This window comes from Cordyceps javanica, chromosome 2 (assembly GCF_051103115.1).
Source record: "Cordyceps javanica chromosome 2, complete sequence".
NCBI lineage: Eukaryota > Fungi > Ascomycota > Sordariomycetes > Hypocreales > Cordycipitaceae > Cordyceps > Cordyceps javanica.
The window spans coordinates 2617557-2642797 of record NC_139296.1 but is presented as its reverse complement, the minus strand read 5'-3'; the positions used below and the strand labels follow the sequence as shown (position 1 = coordinate 2642797).

At 55.7% G+C, this 25241-nt stretch overlaps 8 protein-coding genes across 8 annotated transcripts; 4 read left to right on the top strand and 4 right to left on the bottom strand.

The window, feature by feature from the left end:
- Window positions 1–1250: 1250 nt before the first annotated feature.
- V2A60_003303 (uncharacterized protein) lies at window positions 1251–2916 on the top strand (the record flags this gene model as incomplete). The annotated part of the gene is made up of 2 exons (XM_083254639.1): window positions 1251–1412; window positions 2149–2916. The coding sequence occupies 2 exons, from the start codon at window positions 1251–1253 to the stop codon at window positions 2914–2916; spliced, it is 930 nt and encodes a 309-aa protein (XP_083110765.1).
- Window positions 2917–3921: 1005 nt separating this feature from the next.
- Window positions 3922–7119, bottom strand: V2A60_003302 (uncharacterized protein; the record flags this gene model as incomplete). The annotated part of the gene is made up of 5 exons (XM_083254638.1): window positions 3922–4242; window positions 4402–5293; window positions 5445–6706; window positions 6929–7015; window positions 7099–7119. 5 exons carry the CDS (start codon window positions 7117–7119, stop codon window positions 3922–3924), a joined length of 2583 nt encoding a protein of 860 aa, XP_083110764.1.
- A 2174-nt stretch (window positions 7120–9293) lies between these two features.
- V2A60_003301 (histone acetyltransferase NGG1) lies at window positions 9294–11269 on the bottom strand (the record flags this gene model as incomplete). The annotated part of the gene is made up of 2 exons (XM_083254637.1): window positions 9294–10762; window positions 10849–11269. 2 exons carry the CDS (start codon window positions 11267–11269, stop codon window positions 9294–9296), a joined length of 1890 nt encoding a protein of 629 aa, XP_083110763.1.
- A 2185-nt stretch (window positions 11270–13454) lies between these two features.
- Window positions 13455–16204, top strand: V2A60_003300 (class I SAM-dependent methyltransferase; the record flags this gene model as incomplete). Its single annotated transcript, XM_083254636.1, has 4 exons — window positions 13455–13466; window positions 13545–13949; window positions 14010–14327; window positions 14390–16204. The coding sequence occupies 4 exons, from the start codon at window positions 13455–13457 to the stop codon at window positions 16202–16204; spliced, it is 2550 nt and encodes an 849-aa protein (XP_083110762.1).
- Window positions 16205–16792: 588 nt separating this feature from the next.
- Window positions 16793–17496, bottom strand: V2A60_003299 (CybS-domain-containing protein; the record flags this gene model as incomplete). The annotated part of the gene is made up of 3 exons (XM_083254635.1): window positions 16793–17160; window positions 17259–17276; window positions 17349–17496. The coding sequence occupies 3 exons, from the start codon at window positions 17494–17496 to the stop codon at window positions 16793–16795; spliced, it is 534 nt and encodes a 177-aa protein (XP_083110761.1).
- Window positions 17497–18112: 616 nt separating this feature from the next.
- On the top strand, window positions 18113–20087 carry V2A60_003298 (tyrosine--tRNA ligase MSY1; the record flags this gene model as incomplete). The annotated part of the gene is made up of 2 exons (XM_083254634.1): window positions 18113–18363; window positions 18440–20087. The coding sequence occupies 2 exons, from the start codon at window positions 18113–18115 to the stop codon at window positions 20085–20087; spliced, it is 1899 nt and encodes a 632-aa protein (XP_083110760.1).
- Window positions 20088–20317: 230 nt separating this feature from the next.
- On the bottom strand, window positions 20318–21766 carry V2A60_003297 (nitrogen permease regulating protein NPR2; the record flags this gene model as incomplete). Its single annotated transcript, XM_083254633.1, has 3 exons — window positions 20318–21078; window positions 21144–21653; window positions 21724–21766. 3 exons carry the CDS (start codon window positions 21764–21766, stop codon window positions 20318–20320), a joined length of 1314 nt encoding a protein of 437 aa, XP_083110759.1.
- Window positions 21767–23573: 1807 nt separating this feature from the next.
- V2A60_003296 (ubiquitin domain-containing protein DSK2) lies at window positions 23574–24958 on the top strand (the record flags this gene model as incomplete). The annotated part of the gene is made up of 2 exons (XM_083254632.1): window positions 23574–24008; window positions 24095–24958. 2 exons carry the CDS (start codon window positions 23574–23576, stop codon window positions 24956–24958), a joined length of 1299 nt encoding a protein of 432 aa, XP_083110758.1.
- Between the last annotated feature and the right edge of the window lie 283 nt (window positions 24959–25241).

Genomic DNA, 25241 nt, shown 5'->3' with positions numbered 1-25241 from the left:
TAGCGAGACACTACGGAGTTAGATACCTACTACCGATGTAAGAGAAGACAGAGAGACAGAGTTCTAAGGGACAGCGAGCCAGCCAGGAGGCTCAGAGAAGCGCAGAGGCCGGTAGGAAACGACTTGAAATAACGCTATTGGCAGCCGAATGGCGCTGTGCGAGCTAACGAGGGTAAAGTACCCAACTTATGCCGCACACACGGGTGCACAGGATGACGAGAACCAGGAGGGGGAATAAATGGCGGCGGCGGCGGTTGTGGTGATGGGTGGTTAGCAGGTACCTGTATGGCCAGACAGGCAGTCAGCCAGCCAACCAGCCAGCCAACCAACCAACCGTCCGAAAAGGCCAACCATTCATCAGCCTGGCACAGCAGCAGGAGCAGGAGCTGCAATAACAACTCCAGCAGCCCTCGTGGCGCGCCAACACGACCAGCACCTAGCCTGTGCAAAATTTTCCTGCGCAACCCAACTCCCCCTCCCCCCTCAAGTGAAAGACCAAGGTAGTTAGCTGCCTGTAGGCACCCCCCCACGCCCCGGGCCTCTTAGCAGTTCCCTACTCCTCACCTCTTCACAACTGCCTGATGGTGTGGTCTGATGGTCTGGCCGGCTAGTGAGTTAGTATTCTGCTACAAAGTAGGTAAGTAAAGGTAGGCACGTAAGTAGGTCGGTAGATACCTCTAGTAGGTACCTCTCCGTTTGAGCCTTCTTCTCCCCCCAAAAGAGAAAACAGCCTGTTTCGACCCGCTGTTGAGCTGGCACTTGTCGTGCTGATTGTGCACCGCCTGTCGTTCCAGGCACCAAAGTACATAATTGACACGCCACCCACCTGCTAGCTGGGCTCCCCCCCAGCCCCGGCCTCTTTTTTTTCTCTTCCCACTCGCTCTCCCTCTCAGATCACTCACTGTCTTCTGATTTTCCAGCACCCCTCTGATCCCCTCCCCCCCTTCGCTGAAAGTTTTCTCTTTCTTTCTCTCCTCCAGCACCTCCCCCCAAAACCTTCCAGCTCCACCATCACCACCGCACTGTCAACAGCGTCCTTCCCGCTATATCGTCAGTGGACTGTTTTTTTTAGGCCTCTCCAATTCCTTTACAACGGGCTTCTCTATTCTCGTCGGATACAGAACCCCATATCGTGCCTCAACCGCTACGCCCGGCTTCACCAAACTCACACGCTCCCGAGAACCTCCAAGCCTGGCTTGTATTTTCTCAACCACTTTTTCCTAAACCTCACCGGAAAACCGCGCATCACGATGCCTCGCCCTGCTAAGAAGGCCGACGACAAGCCCAAGGGTGTCGTACCAGCTCCCACCATGGTGATCCCGCCTGTCATTACTGGTATTATTCCTCCCGTCAACCCTACCAGTGGTCCTCGTGTCGTCGATAACGAAAGCTTCATGCGTGTCCGCGACTCTGTGAGTAACCTCATGTTTTCTCTCTCACTCTCACTTGCAAGCTTTGTGTATTTTTTTTTTTGTTTTTGAATGCCCTCTCATCCCCGTCTCGCTTGGCTTGCTTGGTACGCGCTTGTCTTGGCTTGGACGGATTCAGCTGTGTGTATAAACAACTTGGACGCGCTGGAGCTTCAGCAGCTCTGGCTGTAGCTGTAGCCACAGCTACAACAACTACAGCTCCCGCTCCCGCTGCCATTGGTATTGCTACCGAGCGAGCCAGCTACTTGAGCTGCACAGCTACCAGTCGTGGCAATTTACCTGCAACTCCATTTCCCCCCAAAATTGCAATCAATGTCGCACCTGTTTCACCGTTCTCTTTTCCATGCACACAAATCAATTTTTCACACCGATTTTACCCCGTTTTCTCGCCGGAGCTGCATAGCTACCACGAGACGCGACTGGCCACTGTATTGTTTACATGTGTGCCCCCCCCCTTCCCGCGAACCCCAGCACGCGCCCCCACCAACCGCCTACAGCTCCAGACTGCCCAGCCAGGGTAGCTCTCGGAGCTTGTACACCCAACCTCACCACCTAGAATCACCCACCACCTACCACGACCGCCGGCGCCTGTTCTCTCGCTGGCTTGTCTGATTTCTCCCTTTTACCCCCTCTCCCCTCACTAGAACTATGCCTCTTTCACCTTGGATTCTCTATATTCTCCAGTATAATTAATTAAACAATGGCTTACACTCCCCAGGCTGTCAACCGTCTCTCCACCATTCTGGAGCTGCTCCGCTCCTTCACCAATGACTACATCCGCCAAACCAGCCTGCTCCTTGGCGAGCAGCAGGGCGATGTCAACGAGCTGATCAATAGCTTTGATCCCGCCGCCGCCGCCGCTCAGCTCATGCTCCCTGTTGGTGACCTGGCTGCGCCCGCTGCAGAGGAGAAGAAGGAGCGCAAGAAGCGCACTCACGATCCCAATGCTCCCAAGCGTCCCCTCACCCCCTACTTCCTCTACATGCAGCATGCCCGCTCCATCATTGCCAACGATCTCGGCACTGAAGCTCCCAAGGGTGCTGTTCAGGAGGAGGGTCAGCGCCGCTGGGCCAACATGACCCCCCATGAGAAGCAGGGCTGGAACAACGCCTACCAGTACAACCTGCGCCTCTACAATGCCCGTGTTCACTCATACAAGGCTGGCAACCCCAACGCCAAGAACATGACGGACGAGGAGGCTCTCAAGTACGCAGAGGACTTTAGCATCCCCATGCCCGACCTCAAGGATGCTTCCAAGACGGAAAATGTCCAGGCCGCCATTGCTGAGCAGCTGCAGGACGACTCGGCCAAAACTCCCAAGAAGAGCGGAGGCGGTCGCAAGCGCAAGAGCGATGCTCCCGTCACCGAGGTTGAGACCCCCAAGGGCGGCCCTGCCAGTCCCGACAAGAAGCGCAGACGCACTTCTACCAAGGCTGCTGATGATAAGGACGACAGCAAGAAGTCGGCGCGCAAGGGCAAGAAATAAGTTGCTGCACATGCTCCATGTGCAATGTCCCTCGCCACGACGCATCTGTTTTGTGTGAAGCGTTTACCTCTTTCTTCTGCGGTTCTTGTCAACAGCCCGTCCCTGCCACGAGCTGCTTGTCGAGGCGAGCCCTTGTTTGCATGGTCGAGGAACCAGCACGTACCAAGTTTAGCATGCCATTTCATGACTTTGAGGGAGACTCATGCTGGCCCCATGTCGACTTGTATGTGTCTGCGCCATCTTGATTCCTCCTCTTCTCCTGCCTTGCGTGGCCTTGCAAAGCGGGTGGCAGGGTGCTGCCCGCCCTTTTGTGTCCTCCTTTTTATTTTTTATTTGATGTCTATCTGTCTTGGGAGATGCCTTTCGGTTTGGTTCTGGACGACGCCGGTGCGCGAAGCCAAACCTTGAGGTTATACTGTTTTGTCACTTATTCTTTGTTTCCTTTTTCGATCTTTGGGCGCGAAGTCTGGTGGGATGGGGAAGGATATATCTGGTTAGGGTTACTACTACGGCGAGGTTTCGCCGTGAGCCTCTTTGACGACTGTACTTAGGCGGGAGCATCCTGGTTGCTGAGAATGCCCTGTAATGAAAGCAATGAATTTTTTTTATATCAAAAGTTATTTTCTGATTTTACCTCACGTGCCGCTGGCGTAACTTGAAAAGTGAGAATGGCTCATTCAAGTAAGTAGGTCTCACGTTTGACAAGTTGAGTGCCAGATTTATTGATTGGTTTCCCTGATTACAATGTCTACACAGTATAAGCATGTAATAATAAAATCAAGTAGGTATTTCCTCCGATTCTAAAAGAAATAGACATGAAAAGAGTAAAAATCGCTGACTATGCCGTGTCATGAAATAAATAAAGCCTCCCTCCCGAATTATGAAGACATTGCCTATCCACTGTGCTGTCATCATGAAAGCCCGCATTCAAAAACGTACAAAAACCTCGTACCGTCCTCCTCAACACCCCCCCCCTCTCCTCCAGTCGTACACCTGCCCGGCCGCTCAGTACACGTACCACGACTGCGTCAGCGGCAGTGTCTCGGCGGGCTCGGCGGCGCAGACCTCGCCGTCGGCCTCGACCGTGTAGCTCTCCGGGTCGACGCGCATCCTGGGCATGGCGTCGTTGAAGCGCATGTCGGCCTTGCCGACGCTGCGGCATCCGCGGACGGCCTCGACGCGCTTGCGCAGCCCGTACGAGGCGACGGCGCCCGAGTCGACCGACGCCTGCGAGACGAAGAGCACGCTCGTCGCGGGCACGAGCGGCGCGAACATGGGCCGCCCGATGACGGGCTGCACCGTGGGGATGGAGGCGTTGGGATCGCCCTGGGAGGTCTTTTGTCAGCACATTTTTTTTTCGCTCTCTCCATCTCACCGCCTCTGTCTCTTTTTTTTTTTTTTCAACCGTTTCATCATCACCATCATCTTCATCATCTTCTTCTGGCGGGCTGATACTAGACGAGATTAGGAAAGAAAAAAACATACCATCTGCGACCATGCTATCAGGCCGCTCTTTATCACCTGGTGCGGCTTGGTGCCGAACCAGGCCGGGTCCCAGACCACCAGGTCGGCCAGCTTGCCGACCTCGACGCTGCCGACGAGGTGGGAGAAGCCCTGGGCGAGGGCCGGGTTGATGGTGTACTTGCTGACGTAGCGCTTGACGCGAAAGTTGTCGGCGCCGGACCCCTCGTCCTCGGGCAGCGGCCCGCGCTGCTGCTTGTTCTTGTGGGCCGTGTTCCAGGTGCGGAGGACGACCTCGCCGCAGCGGCCCATGGCCTGCGAGTCGGAGCTCATCATGCTGATGGCGCCGGCGTCGTGCAGCACGTCCTCGGCGGCAATCGTCTCGGCGCGGATGCGGCTCTCGGCAAAGGCCACGTCCTCGGGTATGTCCTTGGAGAGGTGGTGGCAGACCATGAGCATGTCGAGGTGCTCGTCGAGCGTGTTGCGCGTAAAGGGCCGCGTCGGGTTCGTCGACGACGGCAGCACGTTGGCGCGCTCCACGACGGAGATGATGTCGGGCGCGTGGCCGCCGCCCGCGCCCTCGGTGTGGTACGTGTGGATGGTGCGGCCCTTGAAGCTGGCAATGGTCGACTCGACAAAGCCCGACTCGTTGAGTGTGTCGGTGTGGATCAGGCACTGCACGTCCATCTCGTCGCACACCGTCAGGCACGTGTCGATGGCCGACGGCGTCGCGCCCCAGTCCTCGTGGATCTTGAGACCGCACGCTCCCGCGGCCACCTGCTCCCGCAGTGCCTCGGGCGCCGAGTCGTTGCCCTTGGCCGTGATACCCACGTTGACCGGTAGGTTGTCGCACGCCTGCAGCATCTGCTTCATGAGGTGCTTGCCTGGCGTGCAGGTGGTGGCATTGGAACCGGCACTTGTGTGAGAGAGAAAAAAAAAGATACGAGTTAGCGACAGCAGTTGTGAGATGGGGCTACAGGTGAGAGTGAAGAATGGAGAGGAGAGTTGATGAGGGAACTGTGAGATGCAGCTGGAGAAAAGGGGGCGCGCGCGCGTGGCCATCGTACCTTGGACCAGTCCCTCCGCCCAGAAACGTCGTCACACCAGAAGCCAGCGCCTCCTGCGCCTGCTGCGGACAGATCAGGTGAATGTGTGTATCGATGGCGCCGGCGGTGATGATCTTATTCTCGCCCGCAATCACGTCCGTGCAGCTGCCGACCACCATGTTGGGCGAGACGCCCTCCATGACATCCGGGTTGCCCGCTTTGCCGATGCCTACAATCATGCCGCCCTTGACGCCAATGTCCGCCTTGACGATGCCCGTGTAGTCGATGATGAGTGCGTTGGTGATGACCAGGTCGAGCGAGTCGGCGTCGGGCCGGCCCGTCGCCTGGCCCATGCCCTCGCGGAGCGTCTTGCCGCCGCCAAACTTGCACTCCTCGCCGTACGTCGTGTAGTCGCGCTCGACGCGCACCCACAGGTTGGTGTTGCTGAGGCGCACGCGGTCGCCCGTCGTCGGGCCGAACATGACGGTGTAGGCGGTGCGGTCCATGCGGTACGGCCGGGGCACGCGCGGCGCGGCGCGACGCCGGCCGGTGCCGGTGCCGGTGCCGGTGCCGGTGCTGGTGCTGGTGCTGGTGCTGGTTTCGGGCTCGACGGCGTGCGCGTAGCCCGCCTTTTGCAGGCGCTCGACGATGGCGTCGACGCGCCACCGCTCCACGCCGCCGGTGGCGAGCCCGTTGCCGCCGCGGATGACCTGGTGGCCGCCAATCTCGACGAGCGTCACCGTCTTGGCGTCGCCGGGCTCGAAACGGTACGAGGTGCCGGCGGGGATGTCGAGCCGGAAGCCGTACGCGCGCGCCCGGTCAAACTCGAGCTGCGGGTTCGTCTCGATGAAGTGGTAGTGCGAGCCCACCTGGATCGGGCGGTCGCCCTTGCTGGTGACGCGCAGCGACACGCGCCGCCGGTCCGCGTTGAGCGTAATCTTTTCGCCCTTGACGGCGACGACGGCGCCGGGCTGTCGCGCGGGCGCAAAGTCGACCGGATCCAGCGCCGCCGGGAACAGGCTGTCGGCGTCGCGGGGCACGGGCAGGAAGCTGCCGTACAGCGCGCGCGCGAGGTCGCCATCGTCGGTGCTGATGGGGTTGTGCACGGTGACCAGGTACGTCCCCGTGGGGAAGGTGCCCTCGACCTGGATCTCGCGGAGCGTGTGGCATACAGAGGGCATCACATGCCGGCGGCCGAGCATGGTCGCGCCCAGCGCCATGAGGTCGGCGACGGTGTGATTGCCATCGCGTATGAGCTCGTGAATGTTGTTGGCAATCAGGGCCTACATTCATGCCCCCAATGGCAAGGTTCACATGTTAGTCTCTCTCTCTCTCTTTTTTTTTTGGGGGTGTTCCGATTGCTTCCTGCCAAAATGTGGATATAGATAGGATATCCCTTTGGTGTAAGTCGCCCGCCGCCCGCCGGCGCATTGCGGCCCCGACATTCGGAGAGCGCCAAAGGGGGGTGGGTGGGTGCCAAAAGATAAGAGACAGCGCAAACTTACGGTGGCTTCGGCATGGTTGAGTTTGACTCCTCGGGCCAACCGTCGCTGTGCGAGAAGACCAAGTTGTGAAATCACGAGTTTGTCGAGCTGTTTTTGTCGGTCAATCTTGTCAGCGAGCTGCTCTCTCTTCCCAGACGGCCGGCTGAAGACAAGGAGAACGGGCTACCTACCTCCTTGGGTACAAGGTGCATCGTTCTCGGTATTATTAGTGGGCTGGGCCGCCTGCCTTATTAGTGTCGAGTATTCCGGATTAGGAAGACGTTGGCCAGGGTGTGCATGCCTGCCTCCGAATCGGTACCAAACGATCGGGATGGGAGTGAAACGTTCGGTAGGTTAAAAGTCTGGGGAAGAGATTACTGATAGAAAGAAGGATTGAAGGACGACAAGAGACGAAGGGGAAGTCTGTCTAGAAAAGATAAAGCTAGACAGCGAGGCCTGGGAAACTCGGCACCAGACAGCCACCAAGGGCCGTAGTGCCGTCCCTTGGAGATAACACTCTAAGAGAGCAATCTAGAACCCCAGCCGAGAATGTAGCCGTCCCTGCGGAACCCGTCCCATTTTCTGGGGCGCTGCAGCGTTGGCTCTGGCACTCAAGGGGAAAAAAAAAAAGGCCTCCCCAGAGATAAGAAACAAAGACGGTCCCGCGAGTCCCAGAACCGGTTTAACTCTCTGAGCTAGACCTGGCGCTAAATCCACAGACTGCCCGTCCATCCCCTTTGAAAGGGCCCCTAAAGAAACATGGTGGCCGGCGCGCTCCATGCCCGTCATCTGTTATTATTAGGCTCTAATGACCTCGATGTTGTTGGGGTTGAGACGTCATGATTCCCCGGCACCAGGAAGGCGGCGTGAGGGGGGGGGGGGGAAAGAGATAGAGAGGAACAACTGATACGTCGATGCGTCGACTGATACGAGGCCGGGGGTGTGACGCATAGCAGGATGGCCCTTTTGCAGGGCGACGATCACAGCTTTTGGCACAAATTCCCGCGCCGACAATTGGTTTCCTTTCGTGCCGGTCGTTCCTGAACCCCCCGCACATTTCCTCTCCAAAGGTGCCGCCACCCCCCCCCGAGCGGGATGGCCCTTGTTGTAAATGGGACTCTGCCTCCGTCCGACGTCGTGTTTACTGGTGTGACGCTTCGCTGGCGGCGCTCCTTTTTCATTCATCGTCTGCTCAAATTACAAGTCACCTTCCCTTTTCAACACACAACTCGCCAACTGACCTTTACCTGATAACCGACGCCCGTCATGTATGTATGAATTGGCTAGTCTCACTGCCCTGTCTTGCCCGGTGAGACCTGCGGCTGTCCAGACCTCCATGATGGACTTGTCACCTCTCTCTCATCGCCGAATAACCCCCAGCTGCGGAATGTGCTCACCCTTCCTGCGCCCAAAGACCCGGACCCTAGTTTTTTTTTCTTCTTCTTTCGGCGGATGTTCTGTAATGATTACCTTGCTCGTTCTGCAGGGTCGAGACTCCATGCTCGACACAGGACACACAAGAAGAAAGAGGTCTCCTCGGAGAGGAAGAGCAAGGACGAGGACCCGGCTGGGGTGGACGAGGGAAACGGTTATAAGTCAACCGGCGGTCAAAGTTTCTTCTCTCTGATCCACCGACTTCAATGTAGGGACGGTCGCGTCCGCCATGTCACCCAAACCGTAGATCGACCCCATTTGCCATTTGCTTTTTAACCTCCTGGGTCGCCGCACGCCTCCTTCCGCCTCGCCGTGACGATGAGCAAGCCTGGAGACAACACAAACGACGTGTGTTGCCACAAGCCTTCTACTCAGCTCGTAGTTGCATGTAAGCTGTCCAATACTACTGTATGAGTTAGCCACTCTGCAGTGCAACATGCGCTTGTCGAGCTGCCCTGGTGTGATTTGCTGCTTCTCTCCAACAACGATCCTTCAGCAAGCCACAGAGTCTCAGCACACCGCCATAGTTTACACTTGGCCCTTCAATTTGCTAGCTTCAAGCTAGAGCGTGGTCACTAATGCTGTGATGACAATGCAAGCCTGCGTGTGCGATCAAGGTCTGTAGGTGCCGAGTTTGCTGCGTTGGTTACTCGACAGTCACCCGGAGGGCTCAGGCAGTTCATCATATTCTTTGTGCAGCCGACTTGGTATTCGCTAAGCTACGGTTGCCTGTGCTAAGATAAGCTAGAAATAACAAACGCCCGGGCCAGGGGCACCTACCAAACTCCATTGCAACATGTCTGAGAGCCAGATCAATAATATAACCATCATCATTGTATCCTCCATAACGCCAAGGCCGCTGCATGGCTGCCCTTTTTGTACCTAAAAAGCAACGCCCCTCCCTATACCCTTATTGTATCGCTCTCAGCCAATACTTGGCCTACTGCCGCATCTATTCCTCATCGGCATCTTCATCCCACTGCTCTTTTTCCTTCTTCATGAGGTCTGCCATCTGAGCTGACTTGAAGATGGAACTGCCCTCGTCCTCACTGCGGGGTACCTTTCGCAGGCTCTCATCTTCAAATACAGAGCCTATTGTGTCTATCCAGCGTCGTCGCCGTTCCATCAAGGTCTTGGTGAGATCGCCAATCCCTGGGCGTGCCATGCCTGCAGCACTGTTGGCAGCATGACTGCCACCGCCCGCACCGCCAGGTCGCTTTGCTTTCTTGCTCTTGCCCATAGTACGAGTTCTTTTCACGTAGGCGGCCTGTACTTGAGAGTCCAAATCCTCCAGAATCGTCTGGTATTCCTGGTGGGCCATGCGCTCGCGCACAAGATCGGTAAGTCGAGCTTTGCGAGCACCGTTGATAAGCATCTGCTCCTTCAAACGGGTTTGCAGCACTCGCAGTCGGGCAGCAACCTCGTCGTCAAAGTGACCATCGTAGTCGGCATCTCCTTCTGGAGGCAGAAAACCGATGTGTCTTAGCTCCTGCTTAAGCCGTTCGTCAACTTGCGCATATTCCATCTTTGGATGTGTTGCCTTTTTCCACGCGTCTGTAGAAGATTCGGTCATGAACGTCGCTGGAGGCAATGCCTTGTCGTCGCTGACTGGTGCGTGATCGTCACCATCGCCGTTCATGCTCACATCACCATTCACTCCGTTAGTGGCCGCTTTTTCTTCAGTCACCTGTTGGCGATTTTCAGGACGCAGAGCCTGTAATAAGCGCGATGCGAGCGGCCCAATGGAGAGCCCATCAGTCTCGGCTACGGCATCATTCATATTCTCAATGGTACCGCGGGGAATGTTTGGCGACAGCCTGTCACGTCCTTGCTGAGGCGAATCCACAGGCATGGCCCCGTCTTCCTCTGCCCAGATTTCTGTATAGTGTCTCTTGCCTCGTTTCGGCATAACGAAAGGCGAGGCTCGGTCGCCGCGCTCTCGCAAGAAGGCGAGATCTTCCTCAGAGAACGGTCTGAAGAAAGGCTCGACATAGGCGTTGAAAGTTGTGAAGTTGATTTGACTGCTGGGCTTTGCGTTGCTGAAATCCTTGTCGGGAGGATCACCTGCGATCAGGTCTGCAAGATCGCTCGGCGGGTAGACGGCAACCGAGTAAATTTCCTTCCGTAGCGTCTCTGGCATGCCAGGGTAGACGTCACGGATCTCGTATATAGTCGGGTCTGGGAAAGTCGATGGATCTTCACCGAAAGTTTGTGCGGCGGGCATTTCTCGCTTTGGTGGCGCACCCTCGTCTTCGGAGCTAGATTCGTCCTCATCCGCCTCTTCCCCGTCCTTTTCGTTTTTGGCTTTCTTGTCCACGTCCATGGTAGACGGGGAGCCAGCGGCATTGGGAGACAGAGACGAGCTGCCGGACGCGCCTCGAGTATGTTTAGCCTTCGGGTCTCGCACAGGAGAGGATTGATCTATTGCACAGGATTTAGCGTGAGTATATGCGCGTCGGGCATGGTCGCTTTGCGACGCGTGAATCCCCTGGACCGGACAGGCTTACCGTCATGACCCTCGCCCTTCTTGCGCTTGTGCTTTGACTTTTTCCCTTCGTTCTCCCCATCAACATGCATACGATCAAAGTCATCCGGGCGGTTTTTGCGCTCGTCTGCTAGATGTCGCATGCCGCGATCGTAAAAAGTGGACCGCTTCTCCATGATATTAGTGAGACTCTTCAGCTTCTCGAGCATCGCATCCACAGTCTTGGAGTCGGGGACGGTAGCATTTGAAGCTCCGTGATCGACCAGGTCATCGTAGTTGAGGTTTGCGAACAATATGACACGGGTATTGAGGTAGTCTGGGTCGTAAAACTCGGGTGGCGGAAGTGACGAGGTTGCCGCCGGCGCGGGGGTTGAATTTCGGCTTTGTTTCTGCATTGCGGCGTTCTTCTTGCTTGTTCCCTTCTGACTGGATCCGGGGGCCATTATGGCGCAAGGCTGGCTCAGCGCCAGAGATTCATGGATACACTACTGATAGAAATGATGCGAGAATCGATGAAGTGGTGGTTAGCTTGGTCCGCTCATGGGAGTCGCGCCCCGAGGCGTGTTGATTGGCGACGAACACCACCAGAGCCGAGCTAGGCCGGAGACGGATTATTGATAAACCGGAGGCTAGAGACGTTACTGGTGCTTGCCACACCTCGTCTCAGGCTGTTGCAAGCAACGTTTGGTGTTGTAGTGAAGAAGAAGAAAGAAGAAAAACCTAGAATCAACACTTCAAAGGGATACGGAATCCTCCAAATATTCATGAAAAGCTTGAGAGGTCGCGCTCGCCTCACGGCCACTGTCACGGGCTAGCTGCCCTACGTCATTGCTACTGGGCGCGTACACGATGGTGGACAGTCTTGGCAGCCAGTATATGCTGCGCGTGATTCAACAGCATCAAATTTCAGTCATGCCGATCAAAAAAATTCACTGGTGTACAACTTGGATTCATTACGGAAACTGCTCATGCGATGGTGCAGTCGAGCCCAACCCTGTATCTGCCGGGGACCCCAGGACACGCGAGAACTTGCAGGAAGCTGGCTGGTGTATACTGGTACTAACAGGTTCTCAACAATGCAGTAACCACCAGCCACAATTTGGCCGCTATAAAGGCACTGCCTCATTGGCTGCTTTGGCCTGGAGTGCATCCATGCGGGATATATTTTATAGACGACGGCGGGGCTGTCACAGGCCAGAAAGCCATCCTCCGGATGCCTGTGCACAGAAACACTGTTGCCTCCTTGTACTGGTCTGATTTTACAACCCAATCGACATGAGGGTCTTGTTGCAGAGCAATTGACTGGCGTAGGGAAATGACCAGAAACCTTACTACTGGTGCCATTTGCTGGCGTCTATCATCCACAGCGTAGCCGCATGTGCGTGGGTCGATGCATCTTATTGGGCGGATGGGGCCGGCTTAGTGGAGGGTCTAGCGGGTGAGGTTTGGCAATCGAGTGGGAGCAATGCAAAAAGGTAATTGGGGGTTTTTGTTGAGTTGGACGAGGAACAAGGAAGCATTGATGCAACCGGTGATTGCTGCTGTACAGCTTCGTGGCATGGGCTAAGTACTCCGCCGGAAAGGCCTTTGAGAGGCCTCTCGTCTCTCCAACCGGGTTCAACTTGAGCTTCGGCCAGTGTCTCTCTTGGAATGTTTAAAAAAGGGCCCAAGACAGCTGCAGCTCTAGTTCCCTCCGCCTCCGCAACTGCCCGGCAGCTCAATCAAGTCCATGCTCTTACCCACCGGTCGCGATCTCTTCCGGCACCTGGCTGCCCAGTCCTTGAGCCGCGGAAGCCCGCTTTGTGGAGAAACGTTCCTATTGGAATTGCTACCAGTACTAAGTAAAGCTCTATTAGTAGCATCCTGGGTAACGAGCTGCTTGCGATCGCCGTACAACGACACTACTAGCCTACCACATCTGCACATCCAACAGCCTCCTCCGCCTCTGGCCCACCCACACTGCAATCTGTCTTCCTCTGTCCTGCCTATTAAGTAGTACTTTTCTAACTTACTCAGTGACTGGTACCACTGCCGACTTGATTAGGCTCAACAAAGACCGCAGTCCAGTCACGGTTGTGCTCCTTCGCCTTGACCCCATCACTGTGCATCCATGCCGCACGTTGCCCAGCATGTGGCCCAGCCATTGGTCCACGGAATGCCTACTGAGTAAATCGCCTCCCTCCCCAGCAGCACCGTAATAAATGTTGCAGGGTATAGGCTCCGGAGGCGGGGTGTCTTTCACTGCTCTGAACGGGCGTTACACGGCAGAAGACAGCCAAACTTGCCACTCGTGTCCGACTAACACATACTCTTCATGTAACAGTATCGCGTCGCTGCGGGTCTGCTCTGCCTTGCTGGGACTTGGAGAGGCCCATCATACCCGGCTTGCTCCAAGAGGAAGCATGTGTCCCCTTGTCTGGAGTGGAAACTCTAGGCACGCGAGACCCTGTTCCGTATATATACGCCACCTTGGACGAGGGGCAGCTTTCTGGCCCGCCTCTCTCTTTCACCTTTCTCTGTTTTCGTACTCAACGTATTCTTTCTGCCTCAGTTCTGAGCACTTCAACAAGCTCCGAGCTGTAAACCCCCTTCACATAGTATTCTCTCGCAAGACAATGAGAGAATACCATGGCTTTTCCTGTAATCTACATTCACCCACTCCTTCTCCCCACCCCCCTCTCGGTCCTGCATGCTAACCACTGAACCACGCTTCAACAGGGTGGTAACATTCTGCCTTTTGGCACTGACTTTGGATTGCAGACTATGCATTATGCTGGCATAGCTGTTGCTCTTCTCGGCGGAGCTTGTCTCTTTTCTCTCGGCAAGCCCACCCTCGACGAAAAGGACGGATCCTCTCCCGGACTCCTCAAGTCCTTCTTCCTCTTCTTCTACTCGTCTTTTCTCAAGCCTCACCAGGGTGGATCTAAGGCTTCCCAGCAAGATGCCCTCGAGAGCTTTTACAAAAGACAAGCCGGAGCTTATGACACCACCCGCGGAATCCTTCTCCGCGGTCGCGAGGACATGCTCGCCCTGGTCGTCGCTCAGCTCAAGGCCAAATTCCAAGCCCCCAAATCCCCCAAAGATGCTGGAAAGGATAAAACCGAAAAGAGAATCTGGGTTGATGTGCGTTTTACTTGACCACTGTACCTGGCCCATGAACAATCACTGACACTTCTCTCGCAGATTGGCGGCGGCACTGGCTGGAACATTGAAGCAATGGGCGAGCACGTCAATGTCCCTGAATTCTTCTCTAGCGTCTACTTGGTCGACTTCTCCCCCTCCCTCTGCGAAGTCGCCCGCAAGCGTTTTGAACGTCTCGGCTGGAAGAACGTCACTGTTGTCTGCCAGGATGCTCGCAAGTTCCGTCTGGAAGACTACGAGGACGGCATGCCCGCCGCTCAAAATCTGCTTCGCTCCCCTGCGCTCAGCTACTTCAAGCAGCAGCGCCCTGAGCACGGTGGTGCTGACTTGGTTACCATGTCTTATAGCCTGTCTATGATCGTGAGTTCCACCGGCGTACTGCGAGGAACCGAAACAAGTATAAACTAACATGTCTCAAACAGCCGGACTACTACTCTGTTGTAGATTCAATTGGCTCTCTTCTTTCCCCCTCAGGTGTTTTCGGTGTCGTTGATTTTTACGTTCAAAACCAGTTCGACTTTTCTTTCCGAAACTACACTGCTGGATACATTGACCGTCACGTCAATGCTCTCTCGCGCATGTTCTGGCGTACCTGGTTCGACTTCGACCGTGTTGCACTCGAATCTGGACGCCGTGACTACCTCGAATACAAGTACGGCACCATTCTCAACCTTAACGCTCGCAACCGCAGCCTCGGCTACATCCCTTATTACGTTTGGGTTGGATGCCAGAAGAAACCCTTCTCCAAGACCGCTCTGCCTCACGAGATTCTTGAGCGTATTGACGCCTACGCTACCGAGTCGCCGTACCTGTACCCTGTCAACCAAGGCGACGCCCTGACCCGCGCCATCGAGAGATCGGCCCCCGAGATCCGCTCCAAGGCTTTCCTCACTGCCGTCCAGAACCTCTCCGCCAACCTGCCTCTGCCCGCATTCTTCTACCAGAACCATCACTGGCGCATCTACTATGACGACCAGCTCCAGAAGCACAAGCAGTTCAACGATGAATACATTTATGCCTTCACCTGGGAAGACGCACGCGTCGATGAGCGCATTCTCAAGCTTGGACCCGATGACAAGGTTCTTGCCATTACTTCCGCTGGCGACAATATCCTGTCTTACTTGGCTCAAGGCCCGGCACGTGTTCATGCCGTCGATCTCAACCCTACCCAAAACCATCTTCTCGAGCTCAAGGCCGCCGCTTATACTGCACTCCCCTACGAGGACTTCTGGAAGATTTTCGGCGAAGGCAAGCACTCTGAATTTCGCACACTTCTCATCACCAAGCTTTCTCCCCACCTGTCTAGCCGCGCGTTCCAGTACTGGCTCAAGAATGTCCATGTGTTCCAAAGCACCTATGGCCTCTACGACACTGGCGGCTCCCGCCACGCCATCCGCGCCATGCGCTGGGTCTCTCGTCTCTTCGGTATCCAAAGGGCTGTTAAGCAAGTTTTGGCCGCCAAAACGCTGAATGAGCAGCGTGAGATTTGGAGAAACAAGATCCGCCCTGCTCTCTTATCGAAGCTCGTGTCCAACCTCGTCGTTGCCCAGGAAAGCTTTCTCTGGACCGCGCTGGGTGTTCCCAAGAACCAGCTTGCCATGATTGAGAATGATCATGCCGAGTCTGACCTGGTCAAGGGCCCGAACCCCAAGGCCAAGAACAGCCGCTCCCACGCCATCTGGCACTACATGGTCAACACCCTTGATCCGGTCGCCGAGGAGACTCATATCGGCGCGGATAACCCGTACTACTATGTCTGTCTCGCCGGCCAGTTCACCCCCAAATGCCACCTCCGCTACCTCGACCAAGAGGTCCACGCAAAGCTCTCCCGCCCTGGCGCTCTTGACGGCCTTCGCATCCACACGGATGAGCTCGAGGAGGTCATCGCTCGCATCATGCCCGGCACCCTCACCGTTGCGGTTGTCATGGACAGCATGGATTGGTTTGACCCTGGCTCCGAGGCTGCCACGAAGCAGGTCACGAAGCTTAACCGCGCTCTCGCTATTGGCGGTCGCGTCATGCTGCGCTCTTCTGCCCTCGAGCCCTGGTACCTCAAGGTCTTCGAAGCCAACGGCTTCACCCCCAAGTGCCACGGTGGCCGCCGTGACGGTGCCTGCATCGACCGCGTCAACATGTATGCTAGTTGCTGGATTTGCACCAAGGTGGACCACCTTCGCCCTCCTACGCCCGAGCTGGAGCGCGTCAGCAGCCACGAGATTACGAGCCTCGAGATCTAATGTGGTCCAACACTGCACGAAGATTAATCTCAAGCTGGATATCGTTCAACACTGTATCGTATCGGTTTTGATGTGGTCAAACGGTAAACGGAAGAAGGGTGTGTCTAGATGCAGCAAATATTAAAAAGATACCAAATTGGAAAGACGATGATGTACATCGGCCACAAGATAGTCAAAATAGCCAACAGGAGCAAAAAAAAAAAAATTGAGCTGAAAAATATGTGACATTATCGTAAGGTGCTTGACGGTCAGAGTTCACCAAGTGCTCTAAATGGCGGGTTGATACGGCCGGCGCAACGCCCTTGTAGTTTAGGTAGCCATGCCGCAAGAGCACTGTTATAGGATGGACATTGAAGATTTAATCCAACAAAAGAAAATGATGCATTCCACGGTAACAGGACCGTTATATCTTTACGGACCGAAATACATGTGCAGCCCGCGACGCAGACCATTCTATACACTGTGACCCGAGTCACATGAAGCCGCCTTGACAAAAAAAAAGAAGAGAAACCAGAGCGATTCTTTTGCCTCTCATTCATACTTGAACTCCTTTAACCCCTGTATGGCTGAGTCGCATCCAATGGCACTCTACTTGGAGTCGGAGCTAGCCTTCCAGACACGCTTGACAGCCTCGGTGACACCGACATCATTCGTCTCAAACTCGTATAGGGAAACGCCAACAGCGACAGTGGCGAAGTTCAGAGCCCACATGAAGAACTTGTGGAGGCCGGCGTACGTGCGCTTGGGAATGTAGTCGATGATGACGGACTGGAAGCCGATGTGGGAGTGCAGCAGCAGGGCCGAGCACAGAACGGCATCGAGGGTGGGGTTAAGAGAGCCGGAGGCGAAGGGAGCGATGGAAAGAGGGACGAGTGAGGCGGCGAGGAGGCGCTCGAAAGCCCAGTGGTAGGAGCCGTGGGCAGCGTTGGCGTGGGGGACCGGCGCCGGGTCGTTGACTAGAGATGAGGTGTCAGCAGAATAGTCTGATGGCGTCTCTTGCGGGCTGCAAGGGTGCAGTTGAGCGCATTTGACTCCGTAAAAGGGCAGTTGGTACCTGTTCCGTGGATGACCTCTGAAATGACACACATGTTAGCATTCTCATCCTAAACACATGACGCTGGCTCGTCCGGGAGTAACTGCTTACGAGGTCCAGGAGGAAGGAAAGCAGGTCGCTTGCTAGTGGTGTGCAGTGCGGCGGCGCGGAGGACGGGGTTGCGCATGGCAGGCTGAGCAAAGGCGCTGCGGCTTAGAGCCGCCTGGCGCAGGATGGAGGGACGCATGATGGAAGCCATTGCGACGAGAGGTGATGGTGCTGAAATGCCGCGATGACCTCAACCCGATTCTTGCCGAGAGAGGAACACGATGGACGACGGAGGCGGCCGCAAAAAAAAGAGAGTCTTTGACGTGCAAGTCGGACTGAAAGTCGGTCGGTCACTGAGTCTCAATTGATGCGCAATTCGGACACGACGCGGGTTGTGTTCTCGGAGGGCAAAAGGTCGGGTTGGTTTGGAGGGTGTGGTTTCCGCTACGTGATGGACTCTGGTATTGCCGAGGATCTCTAATTAGGAGCTCTGCTATTGGCTGGCTTGCTCCCGAGCAAGACGGCGGCTGAAAAATGTTTTTCCGCCACTGCAGCTTACAGGCGCTTTTTCGCAGCATGTGAAGCCTTTCTGCTGGGCGGCAGCTGTGCGCTAGAGAGGTGCTCCACTGGCTAGACTTTTTTCTGGCCCCAGCTGCGTGCAAAGGCTGGAGTTGTTCAGCTAAAGACTTCAATCGCGATTGCATGTTCTTTGCGCCACGGGGTTGCTGTCCACATTCTATTTTTGTTTTAGCTGCTGATTGGGGTCTTGGACGGAAAGGCGAAGAGGAGCTCCCTCAATAGAGCTAGATCACGCCAACCTCGGCGCCATGGCCGTCCGATTGTCGGCCTCTGTGCTTGGCCCCTTGCGAACGAGCTCGACTTCGCTTTGCGCTACCCGCCAACTTCGTCAGTCTTTGTCGCTAAATCAGCAAGTCCGAGGCGTTGCGCAGACACATTTAAAGAAAGTTGCAGAGGGAGAAGAGCGATGGAAGGCCAGAGCGGAAAAGATACAAAATGGAGAGCTGCGGCACGTGTGGGACATTTTGGACGAGCGAGGATACATTAAGGATGTGGCAGGGTATGTGCACGCGCTTCTGGCAACATTTTCTATATCGTAGTGGCAGAACAAAGGAAAGGCTAATCATGTATAACAGAAACACCGACAGGATCAAGGAAATTATGCGAATTAAACGAATCGGCGCATACGTCGGAATCGATCCCACGGCAGACTCTTTGCATGTAGGCCACATGCTACCTCTGATGCCACTATTTTGGCTATGGTTTCATGGATACCCTGCCGTGACGCTTATCGGTGGCTCAACAGCAAGAATCGGCGACCCTACTGGCCGCCTACAAAGCCGCGAGCACATCTCCAACTCTGACATTTCCAAGAATATCACCAAAATCCACTACCAATTGACGAAGCTCTGGCACAACGTCGTCCAGATGCGAATCAAATACGGCTACGAAGACGACTGGGCGGCGAAGAGGAGCCTGCTCAACAACAACATGTGGCTGCAAGGCTTAACGCTGTACGACTTTATCAAAAGACTCGCCAGGGACACCCGAATCGGCCCCATGCTGAGCCGAGATACAGCCAAGCGCAAGCTGACCGAAGGTGATGGCATGTCCCTTGGCGAATTCATCTATCCCATGCTGCAGGGGTGGGACTTTTGGCACATGTACAACAAAATCGGTGTGCAAATGCAGATTGGTGGCTCCGACCAGTACGGCAACATTGTGTCAGGAATCGAGTCGCTCAAGACGATTCGATCAACAGAGGAAGCGCCGTATGCGCGCATGGAGACGGGGTGGCAGCACGATCCCATCGGCTTCACGGTACCCCTGCTGACAGACTCCGCTGGCGTCAAGTTTGGAAAGAGCGCGGGCAACGCGATCTGGCTGGACGAGTTCAAGACGTCGGCCTTTGACCTTTACGGATACTTTATGTGCCGAAACGACGACGAGGTAGAGAAGCTGCTGAAGCTCTTTACATTTTTGCCCATGCCCAAGATTCAATCCATCATGGAGGAGCACAAGGCGGACCCGTCGAAGCGCGTCGCACAGCACAACCTGGCCTTTGAGTTTGTGTCTTTGATTCATGGGTCGCAAAAAGCGCTGGAAGAGGCTCAGCAGCATTCGTTCCGCTTCGGCGGCGAGCTGCCCCAAATCGTCAAGGAGCCGGCGCAAAGCTCCGGCATCATCAACGCCAACACGGCCCCGCGCAGCGACATCACGCTGCCTCGCTCCGTCATGAATCTCTCGCCCGCCAAGCTGCTGTTCGCGACGGGCCTTGCGAGCAGCGCCGCCGAGGGCCAGCGGCTGGTCAAGATGCAGGGCGCGTACGTCGCCGCGCAGCCCGGGCAGAAGCGCGGCCTCGTGCCGGGCAACCTGAACTGGACGCCGATCAAAATGTGGTTCCCGGAGGAGACGGCCAAGTTCCTGCTCGACGACCGCATGCTCATCTTGCGAAAGGGCAAGCACAACGTGCGCATCGTGGAGCTCGTCGAAGACGAGGAATGGAAGGCCAGCGGGAAGATCTACCCCGGCGAGCCGTACACGGGCGAGGTGCGCCGCAGGAAGCAGGAGATGATTGACCAGGCGGCCGAGCGTGGCCAGACCCTGACCATGACGCAGGTCAACAAAAAGCTCAAGATGATGGGCCGCCGTGAGGGCCTCAAGCTGGCCAACAACCCCAACATTGAGCTGCCCAGCAAGGCTGAAGTGCGCGAGCGCGCCAAGCTGACGCGAATGCACAAGAACGAGGAGAGCCGCAAAGGTGGAAACGAGCATGAATGGTGAGACAAATGGACAAGAAGTCTTTGTCTCCCGTGTGGCCCAAGCTCACTTGTACAACATCAAAACGACCTTTTTGTAAAACTATATAGTGTACATTAATTGGCGTCAGCAAATGACGAATATTCAAATCTAGACATGATTCGACGTTTGTTCCCAAATTTCATGATTCTCCATATTATCTCTGGTCATGTAAATAGTCAATCATGTATGGGTGTGTGTATACCTGGCCGATATCATCTATAGAAGACGGCGAGGTCGCCCTTGGGGACGGGAAGCTGTTTCAGCTTATCAATCACTTCATCGTTGGTCAAGTTGCGCTCCGTTATGATCTGGTCAAAGTGGTGGCACCCGTCTGTGTATTTCTGCAGGGGATCGGCGGCGGCATCATTGACGGGTCGGGTCTGCCCCGTGGCGAGCGCGGCAATGTACTGCTTGGAGACGACGTATTTGTGAACGCGGTAGAGGCAGCCTTTGATGACGCCGAACTGAACGAAGCGGCGGATGTCCACGTAGTTGATGACGTCAAAGCCGGCATCCTGATGGCTCATGAGCCACTCCTTGACGCTCTTGCCGGGACCAAAGGACATCATGAGCTTGACGAGCATAAAGTTGCTGACGCGGGCGGCGCCGTGGGAGACGTAGCCGGCGCACTCGTCAACCATGCCGTCGACGTTTTCGACGAAGTCATGAATGCCGGGACGAGGCGCGTAGCAGGAGCCGAAGAAGAAGATGTCGAGGAGCAAGATGGTGTCGTAGTAGAGGAGGTGGCGGAGGGCCGTCTTGGCGAGCTCGAGGGAGACGGATGCCTCGTGGGCGATGCGCCGGACGTCGGAGACACCGTCAATCTTTTCGATGACGCGCTGCAAAGTCAAATCCCAGGTCGGGTCGACAATGTCGGCAAACTTGGTCTTGGCGACGGGGACGTGCCATCCCTTGACAGGGGGCGGGGTGGCGTGGTGGGGGAACAGCTTCATGTTGATGGTGTTGGCCTCATCTGTGTGAGCTGTGAGTGAGATACTGCTCATAGATTGGAGATTTGCATGGTGGAAGAGAACGCACCAACAGGAATCATGCACTCGCCATAGTTATTAAGATCCTCCTTGATAATCTCGAGCAGGCTCTCAATGGGGCGGCGGGCGGTCGCCGCATCGCCATTGTCATCATGGCCTGTGGTTATCGCTGCTGCGGCGGCAGCGGCAGCGGCGGTGGCGGCGGGTCGGGTGTCCTGGCCGAGACTCAGGTACTCATTTTGCTTTTCCATCTCGGAAAAGGTGGCGGCGAGGCAGCGGACGACGCGCTCGTAGGCGGCGTGGTCGACGTCGGCCTCGACGAGGAGGCCAAAGTTGAAGATGAACTCATTGCGCAGATACTTAGTGTGCGCAATGACGACGGGGTGGCAGAGGATGGTGTATTTGCCGTCGGGCGAGTTGATGGTGACATAACGGTTGCAAAAGGCCTGGCGGGGGATGATGTACTCTTGCAGAACGTCAAAGTCGACGAGCGGAGGGCGCGTCGAATTTTCGGCGGCGGTGATGCATCCTGGGGGTGACTGCGCTACGATTGTGGGGCCTGGTGCGTTTGGTGTTTGGCTGATCAGAATACTGGCGGGGAGCAGAGCGTGAGACGGATGACAACGTACCCTCTTTGGGGAAGAATCTTGCGTAGAAGATGCCTTGAATCATGATGCAGGCTGCATTGTTGTAGGGAGCGGAACGCTGACTATCTTCTATGGAGAGTTTTTGAGAGAATCAAAGGTCATACACAGAGGCTTGCACGAGCGCTCCTTTTGTGTGCGATGAAGCAATGGACTAGAAGGACTGGTTCGATGAGTCGAGTGTGGTGAGCTGTTGTCGTGATGTGCTTGGCTTGGTGTTGAGGCTGGACTGTAGTTGGCAGAGGTGGGTCTAGGAGGCGTACGGTCACTGCGTGGTCTGTAATGGGGGGTACTAATACTGCGGCTACAACGCCTACCAGTATCCTAGTGGTACCAGCTATAGTGGTGTAAGTAGTTGGGACCAGGTAGGTAGGTAGGTATTTGGAATGACGTTTGTGAGGACGGTTTCTGTGTGACTAAGATATCAAGCTCAAAAATATCCTACGAAAGCGACTCGGCATCAGTTTGAGAAGCATCGTCCGTGAACGGAGCCGGGCTGCTCGGGAACGAGACAGGAGCAGCCGCGGCTGGCGGAGTGATGAACTATCAAGGATGATGAATTCTGGGGAATTGATTATTTGATAACGAGAGTACGGATTAGTGTAGATCGCTTCCGTGGTAAGGGTAAGGGTAATATTGGGATGAAGTCTAATGTGGCGTACATTTCTGGTCGGCCCAGGTAGGCGTAAGTTGTTACTTGTGGCAGGTTGGCTTGTAAATGCTGGCCTGAGAAGGCTGTGGACGTTGATGGAAAGTCAGCGTCATGATGAGGCGTGGAGAGTGGATTGCCCAGGGGCGGGATACAGGGGATACAGGGGATACAGGGGCTGTATGGCGGGCAGAGCACCTGCGAAATGGACCCCGTAATAATTACTAACCTACCTACCTACCTAGGTTTCTACCTAGGTACCTACCTGCCTGCCTACCTACCTTACCTACCTAGTACCTTTGCAGGCGCTCGCGGCATGATGCCCTGTACCGACCAAGTGGGCAGGTTAGCACCTACTTCGGTGTGTAGGACATGCTGGGGCAGATAAATACCCCCAGTGTCGATAAGTTTGTCCGCATAATAAAGAAGTCCTTGACAAGGGTGCAGTCACTCCAACCGTAATAGTACTTGCCAACGTTGGGATTTCAGCTTGTTTGTGTAAATTTGGATGGAGCACAAAGGCTGAACAATGAAGAGGACGGAGTAGTAGGTACCTACCAGGTAGTTGGGCAATATTTAGGTACCTTACCTACAGTGTTATCCGCTATAGCTAGGCACGTTGGTCCGTTTGTTACCTGCCAAGGTACCTACATGGAATACAGATTACAGCGGCGACACTCGCTAGAGCGGGCCCACATCCGTTCGTTGTTAGCTGCCTTTATTTTCCGTTTATTACCTTCCCTCCTCTCCTGCACCAAGAACCTGGCTCCTCTTCGCCTCCAACCAGCTCTCGTCTTTTCTCATCTTTTAATCGCTACCTTGCGAATTTACCTACCTACCTACGGTACCTTACTTACCTTTTTACCTTTGTAAAAATTTCGGTTTCGTGCTTTCCCCTCCGTCCACCGCAACGCCGTCTGGTCTTTCTTTGCCTGACCGCCGACACCGTCCACTGTCAAGCTCTCTCTACCAGCAGCCGTCAAAAAGTGGTAACCAGCCGCCCGACTCTGGCTCTGCCCCGCCCACTCGCTCGCCATCCCAGTCTCTCTCGCCTTCCACCCGCCTTCCACCCGTTTTCACCCCGCCTCGTCTTGCGCCAGCCAACAACTCGCCCAATCCATCCTCTCTTCCCTCCTCCCTCCCCCCTCCTCCCCTTCTCCAACCGCCCTTGTCGTCGCAGCGCGCCATGGCCGACAACGCCGAAGCGGGCGGCGATGCCCAGATCACCTTCAAGGTCAAGACCGCGTCCGAAAGCACACACGTCATCACAATGGCCGACAGCGCATCCGTCCTGGACCTCAAGACTAAGCTTGCTGGCGAGGAATTCGAGAACATCCCCGTCGAACGCCAACGGCTCATCTACTCTGGCCGGGTCATGAAGAATGACGATAACCTCAGCACATACAAGATCAAGCCAAATAACATCATCCACATGGTCAAGAGCGCCGCCAGCAACCAGTCCCAATCAACCTCGTCGGCCAGTGCTCCCGCGCCCCAGGCGCTGCCCGCCAACATGGCTTCCGGGACTGCCAATAACCCTCTCGCCGGCCTGACCGGCGCCCGTTATGCCGGGCATCAGGTGAACCTTCCTGGCATGGACATGTTTGGTCCCGATGGTGGCGTAAGTTTGGCCCCCTTGTGCAGCACCGAATCCCTGCCCAATCCCTGTCCTCACACTCCCGGTTCCCAGCTTACATGTCGAAACAGATGGGCCCTCCCATGGACGAGGAGCGAATGGCTCGCATGATGTCTGACCCTAACGTTCAACAAACCATGAACGAGGCGCTCAACAACCCCGATTTTGTCAACATGCTCATCGACTCGAACCCCATGCTTCGCAACATGCCCAACGCTCGCGAGCTCATTACATCGCCTTTCATGAGAGAGATGATGAGCAACCCCGCCATGCTCACCAATGCCATGCGTATGCAGCGTGGTCTACGTGGAGGCGAATCGGCCTTCCCTGCGCCAGGCGCAACAGACACAACACCTCAGAACCCAACCGATACCAGCAGCACCGGCGCCCAGGCGCAGGGACAAGGGCAGCAACCCCCAATCGTGAACCCTTTTTTGAACCCGTTCGGGTCTGGCGCTATTCCTGGCATGAGTTTTGCTGACATGATGCAAACCATGAATGCTGCTGGGCTTGGACCTGGTGCTGGTGCAGGTACTGGTGCAGGTACTGGTAGCGGCACACAAACCGCAGGTCAAGGCGGGGCTGATGCGGGTGCCGGAACTGGCACGACGGGTGCCGGCGCCAATGCGCAGAACCCTTTTGCCGCCCTATTCCCCGGAGCCGGCGCCGGAGCAGGAAGCGGCGGGGTAAACGCTTTGGGTATGACCCCAGAGCAACTCCAGCACATGTCACAAATCATGCGCTCCATGACTGGCGGCGACTCTGGAGCGGCAGCTGCTGCACCCCCCGACAACCGGCCACCAGAGGAACGATACGAGGAGCAGCTCCGGCAGCTCAACGACATGGGCTTTTTTGATTTCGATCGCAACGTGGCCGCGTTGCGAAGAAGCGGAGGAAGCGTGCAGGGTGCTATAGAATATCTGCTCTCCGGCTGAGCCCACACGATGGCAAGCCTGGACAGGGGCGTGCGAATGGCAGCATAGCTTTCTATTCTTATACATATACCAGAAGATGGAATATCAGTCATGGATGCAGCAAGGACGATGAATGCAGATACCTACGGCAGAGATGGAAAAGGTCGTGTATTATCCTCTACCTAGGCACAAAACAGCATGTATACCACTTGATTAGCTCGTCACGGTGCTAGCCGTTGATATTGGAGAGGCACCAAGAACCATGCATAGTGATTATGCCCTTTCAAACTGGCCACTCAGCAGC